Source organism: Suncus etruscus, chromosome 5 (assembly GCF_024139225.1).
Source record: "Suncus etruscus isolate mSunEtr1 chromosome 5, mSunEtr1.pri.cur, whole genome shotgun sequence".
Classification (NCBI taxonomy): domain Eukaryota; kingdom Metazoa; phylum Chordata; class Mammalia; order Eulipotyphla; family Soricidae; genus Suncus; species Suncus etruscus.
The window spans coordinates 129,599,767-129,621,195 of NC_064852.1; the positions used below are offsets into that span (position 1 = coordinate 129,599,767).

Consider the following 21,429-nt stretch of genomic DNA (forward strand, 5'->3'; position numbering starts at 1 on the left):
TTCTACAAACACCAGAATTAAACTGCATTTCTGAATATGTTCCCTGTTATATTTTTACATGACCTTATGTTATACCATTTATAAAGGTGGCGATTTACATGCTCAATATGAAGAGGTTTGCTTGAATATATGTTTCTTAAACTATTTAATAAATTTCTAGCCTCCCTCCAGTTGAAAAAAAATTCTTTTAATACATACACAAATCATATATAGCAGGGTCTAACAAGAACATGATGGTCAGTCTCTTTTAATAACAAGCTAGAGAAAGGAAATTTAAATTTAAAATGCTCAGGGCACTTTATAGATACTATTTTTAAAACCTGAGAAATTTTTAAGCAGAAGAATTAGGAGGTGCTAAGATAATTTGTCCAGGAGGGTAACTCAATTTAGAAAGCGTAATTCTAATTATCTAGGGCAAAGGAAATAGAAGCAGTAATAGGAAAAAAGGGTAATGCTAAAACAGTAACAAGCCACAAATCTTGATAAATCAATTTAGAAACTGGAGATTTTAGCTGTACATCCTGGTCATTTTTAGATTTCTTAAACTAAAGCAAATGAAGGTTAAAATAATTAAAAATGATAAGCTGCTAATAAACAGATTTTAAGCATCATTTTAAATGTCCCTTTAAAAGGTAAATTAATCCATTTCCCCCTCCCTCCCTTGGGGATTCTACACCCAGAAAAGAACTACTGGAATCTTTAGTGAATTATTTTTTAAGCACTTAAAAATGTTTTTAAGAGGATAAAGACCTTTTTTTGCCTAAAAAAGGTTTTGTTTTAAATTGTCTCTGCACCTACATTTAAACTATCTACAGATATCAACCCCTCAGATGATATAAAGAGTAACTGCTAAACAAGTATTTTCATATCACAACAGAAATTAATCGACAAGAACGCTAAATGCATAGATATTAATTAGGACTGGTTGCACTGCGTTTTATCTTACATAGAAAATATTTAAATGGAAGCTTAATGACAGCTGGTACTGAAATGTGAGTCTGTGATTCACTCACTCAAAAATCATCAGCACTAAGGCAATATAAATATAAAAGTTTTTTGAAAGTGTCTGTGATTTTTCTATAAGTCCACTAAGAGAAATTTGAAATTAAGAGCTTGTTTTTTATGTGCTGTCATTTTTAACCAAGCAAAAAGCAAGAAAAAGTGTTATGAGAAACAATCACTAATTTCATAATTACTAGCCTTCCATGATGCCATAAAAATGTAAGCTTAATTTACTGACTATAAAAATGTTATAATATGTATACATGGAATTATATGGAATCACTTATTAAAAGTAGCAACCTAAGTCCCCAAGAAAAGTTTGCAAATGGGCAAAGATCAGAACATTCCATATTTAAGGATTATTTCGGGTCCGGAGAGATAGCACAGTGGCGTTTGCCATGCAAGCAGCCGATCCAGGACCAAAGGTGGTTGGTTCGAATCCCGGTGTCCCATATGGTCCCCCGTGCCTGCCAGGAGCTATTTCTGAGCAGACAGCCAGGAATAACCCCTGAGCAATGCCGGGTGTGGCCCAAAAACCAAAAAAAAAAAAAAAAAAAAAAAAGGGGGGATTATTTCATAGTTCCCATGGAGATGAACACAAAAAAACATGTTAAGTCTGAGTAATGCAGAGCTACTAGACATACACATTAAACTGACAATCATGTAAAATAAAATAAATTAAGGTGGTGGTTAGAGCAATATAAGACAATGAGTGGGGGGTGTTTGCAGACCCGGGTTCAATCCCCAGGAGCCCCCGATACTGGCAGGAGTCATTTCTGAGCACAGAGCAGTAATAACCCCTGAGTGCTGTGGGTATGGTCCCAAACCCGAAAATTCATCAATCAACCATTCAATCAATTAATGATTAATGTCTGTAAGGTGAGTAGATTACTCTATTGGAGAGCCACTTGAAAACTTCCTAAGAATGAGAGTCAAAGATATCTGCAGACCTTATTTTAAAATGCCTTCTCTTTGGAGCCAGAGCAATAGCAGTGTGTAGTAGGTAAGGTAGGTAGCCTTACACTTGGTCAATCCAGGTTTGATCCTTGGCATCTCCTATGACCCTCCTGAGTAACTCCAGGAGTAATCCCAGAGTGCAAAGTCAGAAGTTAGTCCTGAGCACCACAAGGTGTGGCCCCAAAACAAAACAAGCCTTTTGTTTCGCCCGATCTTCTTTAAAAAAAAAAAAGTCATAATCTAACATTTTAATTAAAATATGTATAATAGTATTACAAATAAAGTTAATATCAGACTTATATTAATTAATATCAACTGAGTAAGTGTGAGTGAGTAGAGAGTAAGCTATCTTAGACTTCGTTGTTGTGGTGGTGTTGCCACATCTGGCAGTGGTCCAGGTTCTGCACTCAGGAAATTACTCCTGGTGATGCTTGGAAGACCATATGGGATCCCGAAGATCAAACCCCAGTCAGCTGCATGCAATGCAAGAGCCTTATTCTCTGTACAAGGTAACAACACTTTTCTTCATGTTAATTTAAAATATGAGTTGAATACAAAAATGTTAATTCCTGGGTTGTGGATATATCTCAGTGGAAGAGCACCTGCCCTACATGTATGATGCCCTGGGTTTGACCCCAACACTGTAAAAGAAGAAAAGAGAAAAGAAAGAAAGGAAAGATGGAAAGATAGCTCAAAAGGTTGAGCCAGGATCTGTATGTAGAAGGCCTGGGTATGATTCTCTAAACACTACTGGGCACAGAAATAGGAGTAGCCCTGCAACAATAAGCACTGCTGGTATGGCTCCCCAAAATTTAAACCTGAAAAACTAAAAATAAATTTTTAATAAACAAAAGTCATCCAAAGAGCTGGAGAGATAGTACAGCAAGTAGGACACTTGTCTTGCACACAGCTGACCCACGTTCAGTCCCCTGCATCTCATATGGCTCCTCTGGGCCACCAGAACTAAGTCCTCAATTATTAGCCAAGAATAAGCCCTGAGCACTGCCAGGTATGGGCCCCCAAGCAAAAACATACATAATCAAGGGCACAGTGGATAGAGTGGAGAGCATTTGCCTTGCTCTCAGCTGATCTGGGTTTGATCCCCACATCCCATATATTCTCCTGAGCTCACCAGGTGTATAATTTCTGAATGCAGATTCAGGAGTAACCCCCGAGCACTATCAGATGTGGCCCCAAAACCAAAACCAAAAAAAAAAAAAACAAAAACAAAAAAAAACCCCACTAATCAGTAATTTGAGAATTCAAAAAAATAAGTGCAAGAATAAGGTAATTTGGTACTAAATTAAGCAATATGAAAATACAATTAAGCTATAGCATTAAATTTAAAATAAATTTAGTTAGGTAAGTTAACTAAGTCTAATAGTATAACATTAAAACTGGAGACAGAAACCACAGGAAAAATACAGATTACCAAGAACCATAAAATTTAAATAAAATTAAATTACTAAGAACCATAAAATTTACACAAATTTACAAATTAAAGGGCAAACAAGGCCCTTTTCAGATCCTTTCAAACATAATCTAAAGAAGACCAACTTTCACCATTCTTTCCTCTTTAATTGTCCCCTTACCATAAATTAGAAGTATAAAAAGATCAAAGATGTGAGGAGCTAAAGGCTGCAGGAAATTTTTTCCCTTAAGGAATAAGGAGTAGAGGGTCTTAAAATTTGAATTAATTAAGATCTAATAAAAGTACAAGAAATATTTATTTACAAGTAACACTGATAATTTCTTATTTGCATCAAATATACAGAAAGGAAATAAAAGGGTTGAAATATTAGACTATGAAACATTAGTAATGAACTAAAATCTTTTGAAATTGATTGATGGTTGGGTATATTCTTTTATGACTATGTCTACAGTTTTCTGTAAACGTATGTTCAATCTAGCAGTATCTTGATGGTATGATTTATTACCATAATGTCAAATCAGTATTGCTTTGACATTTCAATAAAATATTACCTTAACAATTACCTTTTATATATAAGGAAGACAAAAGTGATCCAAAAATAATGTTCTTACAGTTTTTATCTTGATTTTGTGCCATACCTAGTGGTGCTCAGGGATTATCTCTGGGGCAGGCCCAGGGGACCATACAGGATGCCAGAGATGGAGTCAGATTGCCGCAGGCAAGGCAAGCTCCCTACCCTTTGTACTATTGCTCTGGCTCCTCCTCTTAGAGTTTTTTTGCTTTTTAATTACTATTTTTATTTAAGCACCATGATTACAATTGTTTGTAGCTGGGTTTGAGTTATAAAAAAGAATACACCCCTTCACCAGTGCAACATTCCCACCACCAATGCCCCCATCTCCATCCTCCCTCACCCCGTCTATATTGGAGACAGGCATTCTATTTCTCTCACTATCATTGCCATGATAGTTGTCAGTGTAGTTATTTCTATAACTGAACTCACCACTCTTTGTGGCAAGCTTTATACTGTGGGCCAGTCCTTCCAGCCTTCATCTCTATTGTCTCTGAATTATTACAGTCGAGTAAGAGATACTATCCAAAGTCTAACACAGTTACTGTTGAGAACAATAGTAAGTAAGGATTTGGAAGCTAGGGGCCGGAGTGGTAGTGCAGTGGTAAGGCATTTACCTTGCACGCAGCTGACCTAGAACAGAACACAGTTCGATCCCCTGCATCCCATATGGTCCTCCAAGCCAAGAGCAATTTCTGAGCATAACCAGGAGTAACCCCTGAGCGTCACCAGGTGTGGCCCAAAAACCAAAAAAACAGAATTTGGAAGCTAAAGCAAAGGCTGACAATTCATTTTGCAAGTTCAATGGTCTCTATAGATCAGGACAAAGCTGGAAGCAATGAATATTTGAACTGGAGGAGTCCCAATGTTTAATATAAACAATTGAAATAGAAAAGATAAAGAAGGCTACAGTGCTACTCTCTTACCTTGACCATGATGTGAAGGTTTTTGAGAAATTATGTGGCCACTGTTGTCTAAAACATACTGGGTGCTAAAATTATCAGCAGATGTCTTTGTTGTAATTAAAACCTGGAATAAAGAAAACTAGTTTCAATATTTCAGATATTTTTATATTTACCAAATTATATTTTAAATAATTATATTCATATAAACAAAGAGAAATGTTTACTTAGAAGTTCTTACTAGATTAAATTATATAAGAGCAATAGGTGAGGGGCCGGAGCAGTGGTGCAGTGGTAAGGCGTTGTCTTGCATGCAGCTGACCCAGGACAGACCTTGGTTTGATCCCCGGCGTCCCATATGGTTCCCCAATCCAGGAGCCATTTCTGAGCACAGAACAAGGAGTAACCCCTGAGTGTCACTGGGTGTGGCCCAAATCCCCCCGCAAAATAGAGCATAGGTGAGTTTATATATTTTCATTTTACAAATAACTAGTTTAGAGTATATTATTTTGAAATGCTCATACACAAATCGGTATGCATGAAATGGCTATTTGTATTACATGAGTAATATGAAAAATTGAAATTAAATGAAATAATTCAACCATATTAGAGAAGCTTTCTTTTTGACATGAATTTCTATAAATTTGCTGGTAAGATGAATAATCCATTGGTAAAGTAAATAATCTCACAATCGATTATATTTCATATGAAATGCACTTCTGTATTTTATGTTCATGGCCCAAAAGAAACAATATACATGACTCATATACATATGGGTTTTTTTGAACTTATTGTTAATATAAATTAAATTACTTTAACAACAAAAACTCCTAATGTGAGGCCAGACAGTATAACACAATGGGTAAACCTTGAATATGGCCCACCCAGGTTTAATGTCAAGCCCCTCTAGGATGATTCTGAAGAGCAGAATCAAGAGTAAGGATGGCCAGGTATGGCTCTAAAACAAATAAATTTAAGTCAAAGAAATCCATAAAACAATTTCCTGGTCGAGAGACAAAATTCAATGGGCTGAGTGCGTGCTTTGATACAGGTGGACTAGACAGTGTGTGGTCCACTGAACAACTGCTGGAAATGACACTGAGACCAGAATGAGGAACCTGATGACCACTAACGTGTGTCCCACCCAAAAGAACGTAATATAGGAGCCAGAGTATTGGCACTGCAGGTAGGGCATTTGTCTTGCATGCAGTTGACTGCAGTCTGATCTCCAGTATTCCATATAGTACCTGAGCCTGCCAGGAATAATTTCTGAACACAGAGCCAGGAATAACCCCTGAGCACTACCAGGTGTGGCTCAGAAACCAAAAAAAAAGTATTTTAGTCAATGTCTTTACTATTTTGAGCCACTCTCCTCCTAGTTTTCTGCTTGCCTATTTATAAGATTTAGAAGGAGAATAGGATGACACTATTACTGTCGGAAATAAAAGGTGAGACTGGGAAGCAGGAAAGAAAGCAGGATGGCTTCGAAAAGAGGAAAACCCCCTCAAAGTTTTTTAAGCAACAAGAACCCGAAACTGGGAAGTTTTTCCTGGCCATCCATAGACTTTGCTGAACTGACTTTCTTAAATAAATCTATAAAACTTATGAAGAAACCACAAGGGCTAGAGCAATAGTACAACGGGGAGAGTGCATGCCTTGCACAAAGCTGACCTGGGGTCTATCTTAGGTATCCCATATGGTCCCCTTAGCACTACTGGGTGTGATTCCTGAGCTCAGAGCCAGGAGTACCCTCTAAGCATTGCTGGGTGGGGCCCCAAAACAAATTTTTAATAAAAGAAAAAGAAACCATTAAAATTCAGTCCCTCTGATAACATTCATCTTAATTCAAGAAGGGGCATATATGAAGGTTCAACCCTGTCCTAATACAGATTTACAGCATGCCTTTGGGACGTGGAACACTTGAATTCTATGCAGAAGTACCATAGTTATGGAGCACAACCAAAAAGGCCTGTCTGGCTCACAGCACTTGTGAAGTCCGTTAAATTCTCTCTGTAGGTAATGTGCATAACCACTACCATCCACACACAAAACCTTACTAGGAGCATTGCCTCAATCCTATAGTCCTCTGCTAGATATTCCTCCCCAGAAGTTGCACCTAATCCAGAAATATGTATAAGCCTCTGGATACACATCTTCCAAAAATATACTAGATGGTTCCAAAGCTACATACTTAAAAAAGGTTGCCTGGCACCTATATTTCCCAACTAGACCCAAACTCAGTCCTATGAGCAATTGTGATTTCCTCTAGTAAACTTCATTCAAATGAAAGACAGCAATTTTGAGGGATTTTTTTCTTTCCAATCACATAATAACTCCACTATGATCCCTTTAAAAAGAACTGTACATTTACCCTACCACTTCTCCAAAATGCCAAGGTCAATTGAATTCTATTTCTATTCTCCAAAGAGCTAGCCACCTGACTTCGAGTTGGTGTCCCTGAGCAAAAACAGCCCTGGAACGCTGAGTTCTGGTATTATGACAGTGGCTTGCTAGACAGTCCTGAATAAGTCATTACAGTATCAATTTAAGGGGAGGGTGATGATGAGATAAGATGATGCTAATACTTTATAAGATTACGTGGGGTTCTGCTTCAAGAACTTCAAAGCACTTTGCAGGTATTAGCCTGTTCAACCTTTAAATATATTAGGGACAATAGTTACCCCAGAGTAGATTAATGAACCAAGAGTTAAAAGCAAAACAGGATATCAGTATTTTATAATGCACTATTTACATTAAGGTGAAATAAAAAAGAAAGACACAATACTGTTTGCAACATTACCTATTTTTCTAATTAAAATGCATAGCGTATTTGTAATTCACTGCAGAAGACAGTAAAAAGTAACAGTTATATTTTACAAATTTATGAAATCCATGGTTTCAGAGGAAGGAACTGTATTTCAAGAGTTCACTTCATCATATGACCGTGTCCTGGATAAGACACCATTTTTGGACCAGGCAAAGGTTCAAACTGTGTTAGAATAATTAGAATAAAACCTGCAGTATGCCACCATCAGTGGCATCTCGAATATTACAAAGTATTACTGGTGCTTCTTACTATAACACTTGCTAGAGACATTCAGGAATTGGAGCATGAATGAGTCTGGTGGTGTCAAGTGAGGAAATAAAGAAATGCACCTAAAGAATTACATCAGGAATTTGTTTTAGAAAAAAAAAGAAGCATAAATCCTTAGAGGACCTCAGACATTTTATCAGTTACCATTTTTCCAAAACTGGTGAGTAATTACTAAGTTGACACTTCGGCTATGTATTTTACGGAATTATATTTAATGGAAAAAACTATCTTCAGGGGACTGGAGTGATAAGCATAGCGGTAGGGCATTTGCCCTGCATGAAACCAACCCGGGACAGACCCAGGTTTGATTCCCAGCATCCCATATGACCCCCGAACCAGAAGTGATTTCTGAGCAGAGCCAGGAGTAATCCCTGAGTGATGTTGGGTATACCCCCCGAAAAAAAAGTATTCTTCATTTGTCGTGGGAGCATTTACTAGGTTAAAAGTTGTATTGAGGCCTTGTGATTATTTACAAAGTTATTAACAAAACTGAGTAAGAAGAATTTTTTTTAAAAAACCTCTAACAACAAAGCACTAGCAGACATGTAGAAACATGGAGCAGAACTGTTTTGAATTGGGACAGGGCTTTCCCTCATGCTAGGTGGCTCTAGGATGAGGTAAGTTGCCTTCTGTTGAAGTAAGGGCAACTTCCAGACTGAGAGTTCAGCTGCCTTCAATTGGGCAGAGCACCCAATCCTGAGGTCAAAGATCTGTGGCGTGCCACTGCTCCCAGGGTCCTATACAATTCTTTATTTCCTTGGTTTCTAGGCGCAATTGAGTCAAGGCAGCCATAAAAGTAAAAAACATTCTGCTTATAGTAAATTATGTATCAAAAGATTCCATTCAAGACAAGTTTAAAACAGAACTAATATGGGACCAGAGAGATAGTACAGTGGGTAAGGCATCTGCTTACATGCAGCTGAACCAGCATCACATAAGGTCCCTAAAGCTCTGCTGGAAGTGATTCCTGAGTGCAGAGTCAGAATTAAGTCCTGAGCACCACCGGATATGGCCCCAAAATACTCCATCCCCCAACAAAACCAGAACTAATATATAGTGGGAGGGGGTAATTTGTTTTTTGGCTTGGGGCCTCTGCCTGGCAGTGCTCATGTGGCATGTGGCAATAGGGATGGAACGACAGGTTCCCGCATCTAAAAGCATTCCAGTCATCTGAGTTATCTCCCTTGACCAGCAACAATGTGAGGGCATCTACTCTGAGTACTGACTCCAGAGGCACATGAGACAACCTTCAGGGATGCAGATAAAAATCTGTATCCTGATCTGGAGTATGTGACAATTCATACTGTGCTACATATTGCGGAGGGGTAATCTATGTGTATGTGTCTTTGTGTGTGTATATATATATATATATATATATATATATATATATATATATATATATATATATATTTTCCAAAGATTAATTAAGGTATTTTATAAAATACTGAAACTTGCCATGATGGGACATTTTATGAATCTATAATTTTATATTATAACAGAAATACCTACAATGCCTGGACATTTTATCTTAGTTAATCATTTTGATGAGCAAAATTGTTCTGAGTCTTCAAATGCAAGGCCTTCAAATGATTCAAAATATGAAATAAAAGACAAAACTTGGTTCTAAAGCAGGTTGAAATATTCACACGAAGGAAAAAAAGGGTAGGAAGGGACAACTTAAAAATGTCATCTTGGGGCCGGGCGGTGGCGCTGGAGGTAAGGTGCCTGCCTTGCCTGCGCTAGCCTAGGACGGACCGCGGTTCGATCCCCCGGCTCCCATATGGTCCCCCAAGAAGCCAGGAGCAACTTCTGAGCGCATAGCCAGGAGTAACCCCTGAGCGTCACAGGGTGTGGCCCAAAAACCAAAAAAAAAAAAAAAAAAAAAATGTCATCTTAACTATGAACTACAGTCAAGATTTGGATAAATCATGATTTCTGTGCAATTTATTTTAAAAGACTAAGTATAGTGCTGCCACCTAGCAGACAAAGCTGATAACAACCAATTTCAGTTCCGACACCCCATCTTATTGAAACTAAACAAATATTTACACCTATATTTTTCAGTAATGCCATCAAAATACAGCTTAATACCTACTGTCAAGTTTGGACAACAGCTCTTAGAAAACCAAATATGTAAGGTTAGAATCTGGAGTCAGTACAGGGAACAGGACACTTGCCTTTCAAGCAGTCAAACTGGATTTGAACCTTGGAACCCCTCATTAGTTTCCTGAGCACTGCCTGCTGTGATCCCTAAGCACGAGGCAAGATTAAACCCTGAGCACCACTGAGTGTTCCCCCAGCTCTGCCCCTCAAAAAATATGTACGGCCAGAGCATGAGTACCGAAATTCAGGCACTTGCTTTGCAATGCAATCCACCCTGGTTCTATCCTCAGCACCTATGGAACCCTGACCCTAACATTGCCAGATGCCAGCTCCAAGAAAGCCAGGAGTGGCCCTCTGTCCCAGCACTGCTAAGTGTGCCTCAATCCCAGAATCAAAGCGGTAACTTCTGGGCTGGAGACATAGCACAATGGTAGGGTATTTGCCGTGCCAACCCCGTAAGGACCTGGGTTCGAATACCGGCAACCCATACGGTCGGTCCCCCAAGCCTTCCAGGAGCAATTTCTGAGTGCAGGGCCAGGAATAACCCCTGAGCATCACCGGGTGTGGCACAAAACAAACCCCCCCACCAAAAAAAAAAAAAGGAGCCATAAGTTCTCAAACCAATTTATTGCTAAAACAGCCAGAGAAGTTATATAATAGTTATAGTTCTGGAAAAGTCACAAAAGCCCTACTGTAAATCCCATCCCAATTTTGAAAGATAGGGGCCATACTCAGCAGTGTTTGTGGCTCAGGCCATGAAATGGAGCACTGCTGATTTCAGTGTGCATGGGCCATCCGAACTACACCAGATGGTGATGAAGGGGTGGGACAGAAATAGGCATATCCCAGAGACACTGAACTTGGTGTCTCATACAGACTCAGTAAAAACCCTAGCACTGAGCCCTCTCCTCAGTCCCCAAATCCCATTTCTATAATGGGCCCTTTCTAGAAAATCCCAGGGCTGTCAGGTTCTCCATCTGTCTTTAACAAGGAAGTTGAACCCTCAAAAATTCATTTGGAAAATCCTCAGCATGTGCTGAGACAGAAAAATACTGTGTACCTTAGATTCTGGACAAAGGTTTTATATAGAGTGCACTGAGAGATTGAAGAGGTCTTTCTTTTTTGTCAGTAGTAAGTGAACCCAGATTCTTACACAGGGGGCCTTATTCCTCACTGTCAGAACACTCAACTTACCTACTTTAAATTCCATCTCCTTTCCCACCACACTTTTTTTCATGAGCATCACATTATAGGGCCCCCAAATCAATGAGGAAGTGGTTATTTTTCTGGGACCCTATCCATAAAAATATGGAGAAAATTTGTGTTCTACTAGGCTCTAAAAGCAGAAAGGCAAAGCAAAGCGAGAGTAAGGGTGAAGACTTCACCACCAGGAAAAGGAGGCAGCCAAACAGATATCAGAGCCTGAATGAGGAGATAACACTATCTCATGGACATGTGAGGAAATGTAGGCTGTTAGGGCCCTGAAATAAAGCTGGCTAACTCCTGAAACTTTAACTGACTGCCTGTGAATTTCTACACCATTATCCTACGCTGTTATCCTAAGTCTTCAGTTCCGCCAGCGGAAGAGGTAAAGGCACTCACTGTGCATAGAAAGACCTCACCCCAACCTAGGACTATATATTTTATATTAAAACAACTACGTAGAGCAAAGTCCTACGATCCAATCTGCCTCTAGCTAGGGCTTTTTTAGGCCAAGTTTATTCACACTGAAGAGGACAATCAAATTATCTGTACATTTGTACAGGTTAAGTGTCACGGAACAATAGCAGCGATAACAAAGGGTCATCAAGTAACTTAATAAAGGTATTTCATAATCAAGCCACGTGTGGCTTGATTCTCAACTCATATTGGGAAAGTAAAGATTTATAGATAAGATATAGATTTAATTTTATTTAATACCTGCTATTTAAGCCAATGCATCACTAAATAAATCTTTTCCTATTGTTATACCTCTAAATATTACATTGCAAAACACAGGCCACAGTTGCACAATTAAGCAGATTTACCATAAGGCCCAGAAATTCTGCTAGGTTTGAACCTAAAGAGTGAGAGAAGGACTTCAAACATGAGTCAATACATCCATGTTCCTAGTAGCTTTAGTCACACCAGCCAAAAAAGCAGGAACAAGCAAAATATTCACCAACAGAAGAAAAACAGCTAGTTCATATAATAGATTATTCAGCCTTCAGGGAGATGAAATTCTGACATGTCACAACATATATAATCTTTAAGATATGTTAAGTGGGGGCCGGGAAGGTGGCACTAGAGGTAAGGTGTCTGCCTTGCAAGCGCTAGCACAGGATGGACCGCGGTTCGATCCCCTGGAGTCCCATATGGTCCCCCCAAGCCAGTAGCAATTTCTGAGCGCACAGCCAGGAGTAACCCCTGAGCGTCAAACGTGTGTGGCCCAAAAAACCAAAAAAAAAAAAAAAAAAAAAAAAAGATATGTTAAGTGAATATTATCTTGATTATATTAGATAAAATTGAATGACTGCTTTTACATGATGTACCTAGAATGTCATAATCATAGGTCAAAAGTGAGATAAGATATGTCAAAGGGTACAGGTGTCAGTTTGCTATGAGGAAGTCCTGGAAAATGGGGCTGACTGCATAGTTAAAGCCACTGAATTGTACACTTCAAAATGGTTGTATAAAAATGCACTAAATTTTTTTTTGTGTGGTTTTTGGGTCACACCCGGCAGTGCTCAGGGGTTACTCCTGGCTCCATGCTCAGAAATTGCTCCTGGCAGGCACGGGGGACCATATGGGACGCCGGGATTTGAACCAATGACCTTCTGCATGAAAGGCAAATGCCTTACCTCCATGCTATCTCTCCGGCCCCAAAATGCACTGAATTTTATATGTAATTAACACAATTAAAAAAGATATGTTTTGGGGTCAGAACAGTGGCACAAGCGGTAGGGCATTTGCCTTGCATGCGCTAACCTAGGATGGACTGCAGTTCGACATCCCATATGGTCCCCCAAGCCAGGAGTGATTTCTGAGCAAAGCAGGAGTAACCCCTGAGTGTCACCAGGTGTGGTCCAAAAAAAGCAAAAAAAAAAAAAAAGATACATTCTGGGGCCAGACAGTATAGCAGGCAAGAAACCTTTCTTGCATACAGACAACCTAGGAATGACCCCGGAACCCCATATGGTTGCTCTGAACCCACCAGGAATGATCTCTGAGCACATACATAGCCCCAGGAGTTAGCCCTGAGCACTACCAGGTGTGGCTCAAAAAAACCCAAAAAACAAAAAACAAAAAAAAAACTCCATACACTTAGTTTCCTCTTAACTCTTAATGATTAAGAACATCACTAAAATAAGCAAAATAAATGCCCTACCTCAGCTACAGAACAAATAGACCCTAAAGCTTCTCCACGAAAACCATAAGTTGTTAGTTTTTCAAGATCTTCATGACTGTTTATTTTGGAGGTGTAGTATTTCACTGCCATCACAGGCGCATCAACGGCCTTAATCCCCTCGCCATTGTCTCGCACCTCGATTTTATCAAATCCATAGTTCTCCTAGAAAAAATAAAAATGGCTACTTTCAGTATATTAAGGCATTAAACTGTTATCACATTTAAAATCAGAAATGAAACAATGAAACAATTGTACCATGAATTTCTCTTTTATGGAAGCTTTATATTAAGAAATAGTTTATGGGACTAGAGCAATAGCACAGCAGCCTTGTACGTGGTCAACCCAGATTTGATCTCCAGCATCCCATACGATCCCCCTTGAGATTGCCATGAGTAATTTCTGAGCGCAGAGTCAGGAGTCAGGAGTCAGGAGTAAGTCCTTAGCACCTCTGGGTGTGGCCCAAAAACCAAAAAATGAAAGAAATAGGAGTTTCAATTCCTAGGCATGGTATAATAACAAGTTCTTCATTTTCTCTGGACTTGAATTCAAAATAAGGAAAGCATTCTGTTCTATAAGGTTTTCTTGAATTGCTGCACTGTTGTTGGATTTTATTTTTTTTTTTTTTGGTTTTTGGTTTTGGGGCAATACCTGGTGACACTCAGGGGTCACTCCTCGCTATGTGCTCAGAAATCTCTCCTGGCTTTTGGGGGGACCATATGGGACACCGGGGATCAAAGTGGGCAGCTGTGTGCAAGGCAAATGCCCTACCGCTGTGCTATTGCTCCAGCCCTGGTATTTGTTTATTTTTAAACAAATGTTCATACTTGACTAGAAAGAATGTAACTTTGTATATATATTCTATCAAAAAAAATAAAGTAATATCAATAACAAAACAATACCTACTTCAAACCTTTCCACTCCCCATTACCATTATTCAAACAAAAACAATCTTGTCTAGTTAGGTTTAGGGTCATATGCCATGTTTACAGTGCTGAGGGCTTACTGCTGGTACTGTGCTCAAGAATCACTCCTGACAGAGCAAGGGGGCCTCATGAGGTGCTGGCCTCATTAAGAGGGGTCAGCTATGTGCAAAGCAAGCACCGTAACCTCTGTATTCAGGTTTTTCCTTGAACATATGACTTCCATTAAAAAGCAAAGCATTGCAGCTCTGTCATGGAGCCTACACCTTATGTATATGTGGTCTTGAGTTCAACAACCAGAACAACAATAAAAAAGAACTTTAAATATTTGTAATACAATAACTTTCCCATTTTCTTTCTTCAAATAGTTACCTAAGGTCAAAATGCAAAGAAAATTCACCCAATTTAATGCTCTTGATAAATTTTAAATTTAAAAATAGAGAAAAACAATTCAAGGCAGTTTTTAATATTTGTAGTCTAACACAAACAATATACATCCATGCAAAAATCATCTAAATTCCTACAGTAATCACGTCTTTGATAAAAAAAATTCTGCTGCAAACCTGTTTCTTGAGTTTTGTGTGTGCCCACTGATTTATGTTATAAAGGAAAAAAAGTCAGTCTCTATGATTATAATACTGACATTTCAAGTAATACCACTAGAGAGAACTAGTACATATTTTATAAAAAAAAAACTCTATAATAAAATCTATGTTTATGTTATGTTTATAATAAACTCTAATGTGTCATATTTATAATAACTCAAGATCAAGGAGTTAGCTTAAGGGTCGTGAGTTCAATCCTCATAGCTTTGTAGCCTTTAAGTAGGGCAAATGCATAACTGTAGGGTAGAAAAACCCACCTCCAAAACAAATCTTTTTTTCAAAGGCATATTCACTCAGTTCAATATCCAGTATTTAAATCTGAAAATCTCAATGAAAACTACAAGCAAAGTTTTTAATTTAGTGGAAAAAAATAGAATGCCAATGAGGTTGAATAAAGTAAATGGATAAAATACATATTTATATATTTTTATATATAGATACATATATTAGGATAATTATATATATTAGGATACTTATATATAAATGTTTTACATAAATATGTGTAATATATAAACATTAGGATAAATATTAGAAAACACAAATGATAGAATCCTAAGGAATAACATTTTTAAGATTTCCTTATGCATTTTCTTGTTATTGATTTCAATTACAATGCATTGCCTAAAGAATTAACTCTCCATAGAAAGGGTGTGGTGGGCCATAGAGATAGTATAGTGGGTAGGGCACTTGCCTTGCACACAGCCCATGTGAGTTCAATCCCAAACCTAATGGGAGTGATTCCTGAGCACACAGTCAAGTGTAAACCCCCAGCACCACCAGATGTGGCCCAGAAATGGGATGGGAAGGGAAGGGAGGGGAGGGTGGGAAGGGGAGGGGAGGGAAGGGAAGGGGGAGAAGGGGAGGGGAAGGAGGGGAGGAGGGAGGGGAGGAGAGAGGAGAGAAAAAAGGAAAATGAACCAAGGGAGGGAGGGGGGAGGGAGGGAGGGAAGGAAGGAGGGAAGGAAGGAAGGAGGGAAGGAGAGGAGAGGAGAGAGGGAGGGAGGGAGGGAGGGAGGGAGGGAGGGAGGGAGGGAGGGAGGGAGGGAGGGAGGGAGGGAGTGGTAACCTGAGAATGACTTTCCAGTATATAGAAAAAGCAAGGAGATAGTTCTTAGGGGGAAATATCTGTCCAGACCTGTGCTTGACAGTTTCCTGATTTCTCAAAGATACTCACCAATATAACCTCTAGACTTGTGGAACCAGCATCCAGAGAGTTTTCAATGAGCTCTTTCACTACGCTGACCACTGAGCTGATTATTTGAGAACTGGAAAGGAGGCGGACTGTTGCAGCAGGCAATTGCTTCATTCTAGCTTTGAGCTAGAAGATAAAAATGGACAACTGTAAAAAAATAAGTCTTGTGAGACCAACATTCCTAAAGGCATAGAAAACAACAGCAGCTCACATTCAAGGAGTCTCACAGTGAGCCAAGGTCTATCACGTGCACTTACAGTAAAAAATTATTTCTTACAAATACTCATTGAAGGGCCAGAGAAATAGTCTGTTCAACAGTCTGGGGCATGTGCTTTTCATGCAGAAAGGAGGCCCAGGTTTGATCCCTGGTCCCCAAAACACTACCAGGAAGGATATCAAAAGAGAAAGCCAAATGCACCACTGAGTGTGCCACCTTCCTCTCCCAAATACTCTTTTTCTTTTTTGGTTTTTGGGCCACACCCGGCAGTGCTCAGGGGTTATTCCTGGCTATCTGCTCAGAAATAGATCCTGGCAGGCACGGGGGACCATATGGGACACCGGGATTTGAACCAACCACCTTAGGTCCTGGGTCGGCTGCTTGCAAGGCAAACGCCACTATGCTATCTCTCCGGCCCCCCAAATACTCTTATGACATCATTACCATAAGCATTTTGTAAGACTCTGGCACAGAGAATTTAGTTTAGTAATTCACACTATGATAATGATGAACCACACTCTTCACTGTGCTATGTTGAATCTAATCTGCCACCTGGTTAGGAATGACAAGGTAGCATGGATCACCATAGGGATATAGGAGATAATCTCTCTTACACATAATTAGTCACACGTATATTTGTGTAAGCTGTATCTTTTTTAATTGAGTTCTCTTGAAGTTAGAATTATCTAGGATTATCTGAATAAGCAGTCATCTAAAGCACTCCGAGCTGAGACATAAAGGATAAATTTTACTGCTGTGCTTAAATCATTCTAATGCACATGGCTTCCCAAGTACTTAAAGTTCAAGCCTCTGTGCTAGCATTAAAGATCCTACATGGCAATCCAACCTGTACCTCCAAAACTTCTCCAGGGTTTGGACAGACAGCACAGATGGTAAGGTCCCATCCCTGGTACCACCCTGGTTCAGAGTCCTCCTGAACATCACCAGGAGTGATCCCTGAGCACCGAACTAGGAGGAAGCCTTGAGCAGACAGGTGTGAACCACAACAAAACAAAACAAACAAAATCTCTGCTCGTAATTCTTAGCTATGAAACCCTTTCAGAGAAAAGAACAAAATGTAGGACATAGGGTCTGTATTGATCTTAGGTCTCAGGAAAAGCACAAAAGTTTGACAGTCCAGCTCTTCTCAAAATTCAAGATTCATTCTCTCTCTCTGTCTCTTTCCTTCTCTCTCCTTCCCTCACACACAGAGAGGAAAATGAGCAACACACACACACACAGGAAAATGAGCAACACACACACACAGGAAAATGAGCAACTTCTCTTATCACCAGCACAGTAATGGGAATAACTCCCAACCAAAACAACAATAAAAATATCCATTTAGAATTTTTTTCCTGAAATGAGACATCAGATAAGCTGAGTCACATAAATGTCAGTAACTAATAAAATACAAAGTATAAACATAAGTATAGGGTTTTTATTTTGATTTTTCTATAGGGAAATCCACACCCAGCTGTGCTCAGGGGTCACTCCTAGTGGAAAATACCAAATGCGGATGCTGGATCATTTTCAGGTTGGCAGTGTGCAAGGCAAGCGCCCACTATACAAAATTGCTCTGGTCATTATGCAGCGTTTTAGATATACTGAGAAAAGGTCACTATAATGAAAAGTAGTGTTGATTTTTAAATTCAAAATATAACCACATTTTTGTGGTTATAAGCACCAATAAGCACGGTGGGAAAATACAAGTTAAAAAGTAAAGGACAGGTGTGGGGGTTCATCTTTGCTATATATAATGAATCGTATAAATCCCCCCCAATAAAAGCGATTCATTGCATATGAAAATGGAGATAGAGTTTTACTGGTGCATAGTAAGAATTCAATTACAAAGGTTTTTTTTAAGCTCTGGCAATGCTCATTGCTTACTCCTAGATCTGTCCTCAGAGATTGTTCCTGGTGGCCTTAGGGGAGCTTATGGGGTTCCAGGGATTGAACCTGGATAGGATATATGCAAACAAAGTGCCCCTGAATAAGAAATGGTCTCTAAATAATTAGATTCTTTGCTTTTAGAGAAGGTCAAGAACCTCTTACTGGCCACCTCCTCATCCTACTCATAGTCCTATCTATTCATTCAGATTCAGTTCCAATACCATTTGCAGTGAAGTGCCTTTGGGTCATCCAATCAGAATGGGGTTCCCTCCCCCTCCATTCCTAAAGGCTTGCATTCATTGCTCAAAGGATGATGCTCACACCTCTGGCCTGACCTAGATTACTTCTGAATGCCAGGATGTAATAGTGAACAATCTGAGGACTGCAGTATTGAGGATCACTTCACAAGTATTACAGATCAGCAAAAATAATGTTCATAGCACCATCCTCCTCTCTGAGGCTACCAATTAAGGAAGGTGTTCATCCTCTTGGCCAAATCACCATTGCTTTTAACCTCTTCCCTTTATATTCTCTATCTTTAACCTGCCTCTGTATCAACCCCTACCTCACATGCATGTGTTTTGGATTCTATATGGGGGGCAAGAGGGGAAGGGAGAAGCACATACTTTATTGCCCGGGATTGCTTCCAGCTCTGAGCCTGAGAACGACACTGTTGGTGCTCAGGGAACCAATTGTGTAGGACCAACTTGTGTAGAACCCTGCATGCAAATCAAATGCTCCATCTCCCTGTAACTGTTAACTGCACTTTTCTTTGTAGATTCACACTAGAGTTTTATTTCCCACTAGCTTCTTATCACTATGGCAATGATTTGATAAAATTCGCATACCCCAAACTGATGCCAGATTCTTCCTACGATGAACCATTGTTCTCCCTGTGTTTATTTTGACAATAAAACGAACAGTGAGCATCAGCATCTATATATACCTTATCCTCTTTCATCTTTTATAGCAGCCCTCTGCATCCAATCATTCCTCCATCATAAATGGGATTTAAGGGCTTGGTCACTTGTTCCCAGTCAAGTTAAGTAGTGACATGCATGCCTGGACATCTAGACACGTTTGCCTACTGGGTTCATCTGTATTCTTGTGTGTTCCCTTCAGTCTCATGTGCCAAAATTTCTATCTATGTGTTTATCCTAGAAATTCTCCCCACTCCAAACTATCCTGCTGCTAAGTACTTCTCCACTAGTTCTCCCCTCTAGATTTTAAACTATTGCCTCTTATGGGCCTATTCACTTCTTTCCTCTGCAGCACTGCAATCAGTCAAACTGTCATTGCACAGCCTACTCACCATGTGCAGATAGAACCTATTGAAACATCATGTTGCAATCCTGTTTTGTTTTGTTTGCATAAGACCTCAGACCTTTGAGGCCCATATTTTGCCTACTGAGCCACAGCCACAGCCTCATACTACTTAACAAATATTTGGAATTTCAGCTGCTAACCAAGCCCAAATTCCATAATAGCCTATATCTACCTTCCTCATCTCATTCACTTGTCTTCTCCAAAAGTGTTCTAGCCAGTTCATGATAAATAATTTCTCATACTGTGTGTATATGGTATTCAACAACTTATCCACAAGTTCAGGACCAGGGATCCAAGACAGAAATTCACTGTCCAACCACTTTGATTAAGGGCCTGGTACCAGAATGCAGGTATAAAAAGGCTGCAGAAGGCAGTGGCTATCAGGACTTTGAATCATCCAACCAGGAGGAGAGTTTTCTCCCCAATCACAACAGATGAAGTATTCAACCTCTGCACCCCATTTTCCATATCTAAACCCCAAACTCATGACAGAGGCCTTGTGACTCCTATCTCAGAATTCTTGGAGGGCAGGGACTTTATACACATCACACGTCTTATCACCCATCACCACAGTCATCTCGGAAATCTGCCAAGCATTCTATGATCCGTCATACCAACCAGTCTTTTCTCCAAGGACTGATGGGTCGATCTGAGGTTACCAACACTCAGATTTCCCTTAATGCTGGGTGGGGAAAAAAAAAAATCAATCGTACTGAGTAATGATGTCCAGGAAAGTCAAGTAAGAAAAACAGTCCGGGGGACCTGAAACAGAAACAGAGATAAGAGAACTCACCTACTATAGCATTGACAACTAAAAAACAACAACAACAAAACTTTAGCTAAGGAACAAAACATGTTGAACTCAAATTGTCCTCATAGAGATAGCAAAAATGGGACAAATAAATAAGCTTGGTGGTCATCACTGTTTCCCACTCCTGACAATTTCAAAACTCTGCCGAAAAGTTCTTGGAGCGGGGCCGGGTGGTGGCGCTAGAGGTAAGGTGTCTGCCTTGGCAGCGCTAGCCTAGGATGGACCACGGTTCGATCCCCCGGTCCCCCAAGCCAGAACTTCTGAGCGCATAGCCAGGAGGAACCCCTGAGGGTCACCGGGTGTGGCCCAAAATCCAAAAAAAGAAAAAAAAAAGTTCTTGGAGCAATGCAAACCCCACTGTGTGCTGTAATTAAGATTGCAAGATGAGCCCAAATAAAATTCTGACACTTCCTCTCCTGAAAATTAAGGTCTGGGATCCACATTTTCCTTGCACGACAGGCCTGGGCGTGTGTTCCAGTTACCTCTAAAAAACCTGGTTCGAGATAGCATGGAGGTGAGGCGTTTGCCTTGCATGCAGAAGGACAGTGAGTGGGTTCGAATCCCGGCATCCTCTATGGTCTCCTGAGCCTGCCAGGAGAGATTTCTGAGCATAGAGCCAGGAGGAACCCCTGAGCAGAGGCCGGGTGTGACCCCAAAACCAAATAAATAAATAAATAAATAAATAAATAAATAAATAAATAAATAAATAAATAAAAAAGTAAAAGATTTTGCAGGATGAAAAGGCTCATTCCCTAGACGAGCTGGTAACCGCGTCCACCCAGCTCCTGCACCCAAGAGGATGTGAGGAAGAGGTTGCAACCGAGGCCTAAAAATTCAGCAGAGACCAAAAATCAAGGCCACGCCGGGCCGGGCTCCTGCACTTCCCGCCTCGCGACCCCGCTCCCTGAGAAGTCGGGGATGGGCCAGGCGGCTGCGTTGGCGCACCGGAAACGAGGCGATGCCTCCGTGCACCTGACAAGCGGCCCCTTGGACACTCGCCTCTCCGGCTCGCCACC

The 21,429-nt window shown here is 40.0% G+C and overlaps 1 protein-coding gene across 1 annotated transcript in view; it reads right to left on the reverse strand.

Annotated features, from left to right (window-relative positions):
- The window catches only part of PMS1 (PMS1 homolog 1, mismatch repair system component), a 68,626-nt gene that overhangs the window by 47,096 nt on the left and 101 nt on the right, over positions 1–21,429 (reverse strand). The window contains exons 2-4 of the mRNA XM_049773182.1: positions 16,149–16,292; positions 13,429–13,611; positions 4,889–4,991 (exon numbers count right to left, since the gene is read on the reverse strand). Of these exons, the coding sequence (XP_049629139.1) occupies positions 4,889–4,991; positions 13,429–13,611; positions 16,149–16,280 (418 nt within the window). The 5' untranslated portion in view covers positions 16,281–16,292. The remainder of the gene's footprint in view (positions 1–4,888; positions 4,992–13,428; positions 13,612–16,148; positions 16,293–21,429) is intronic.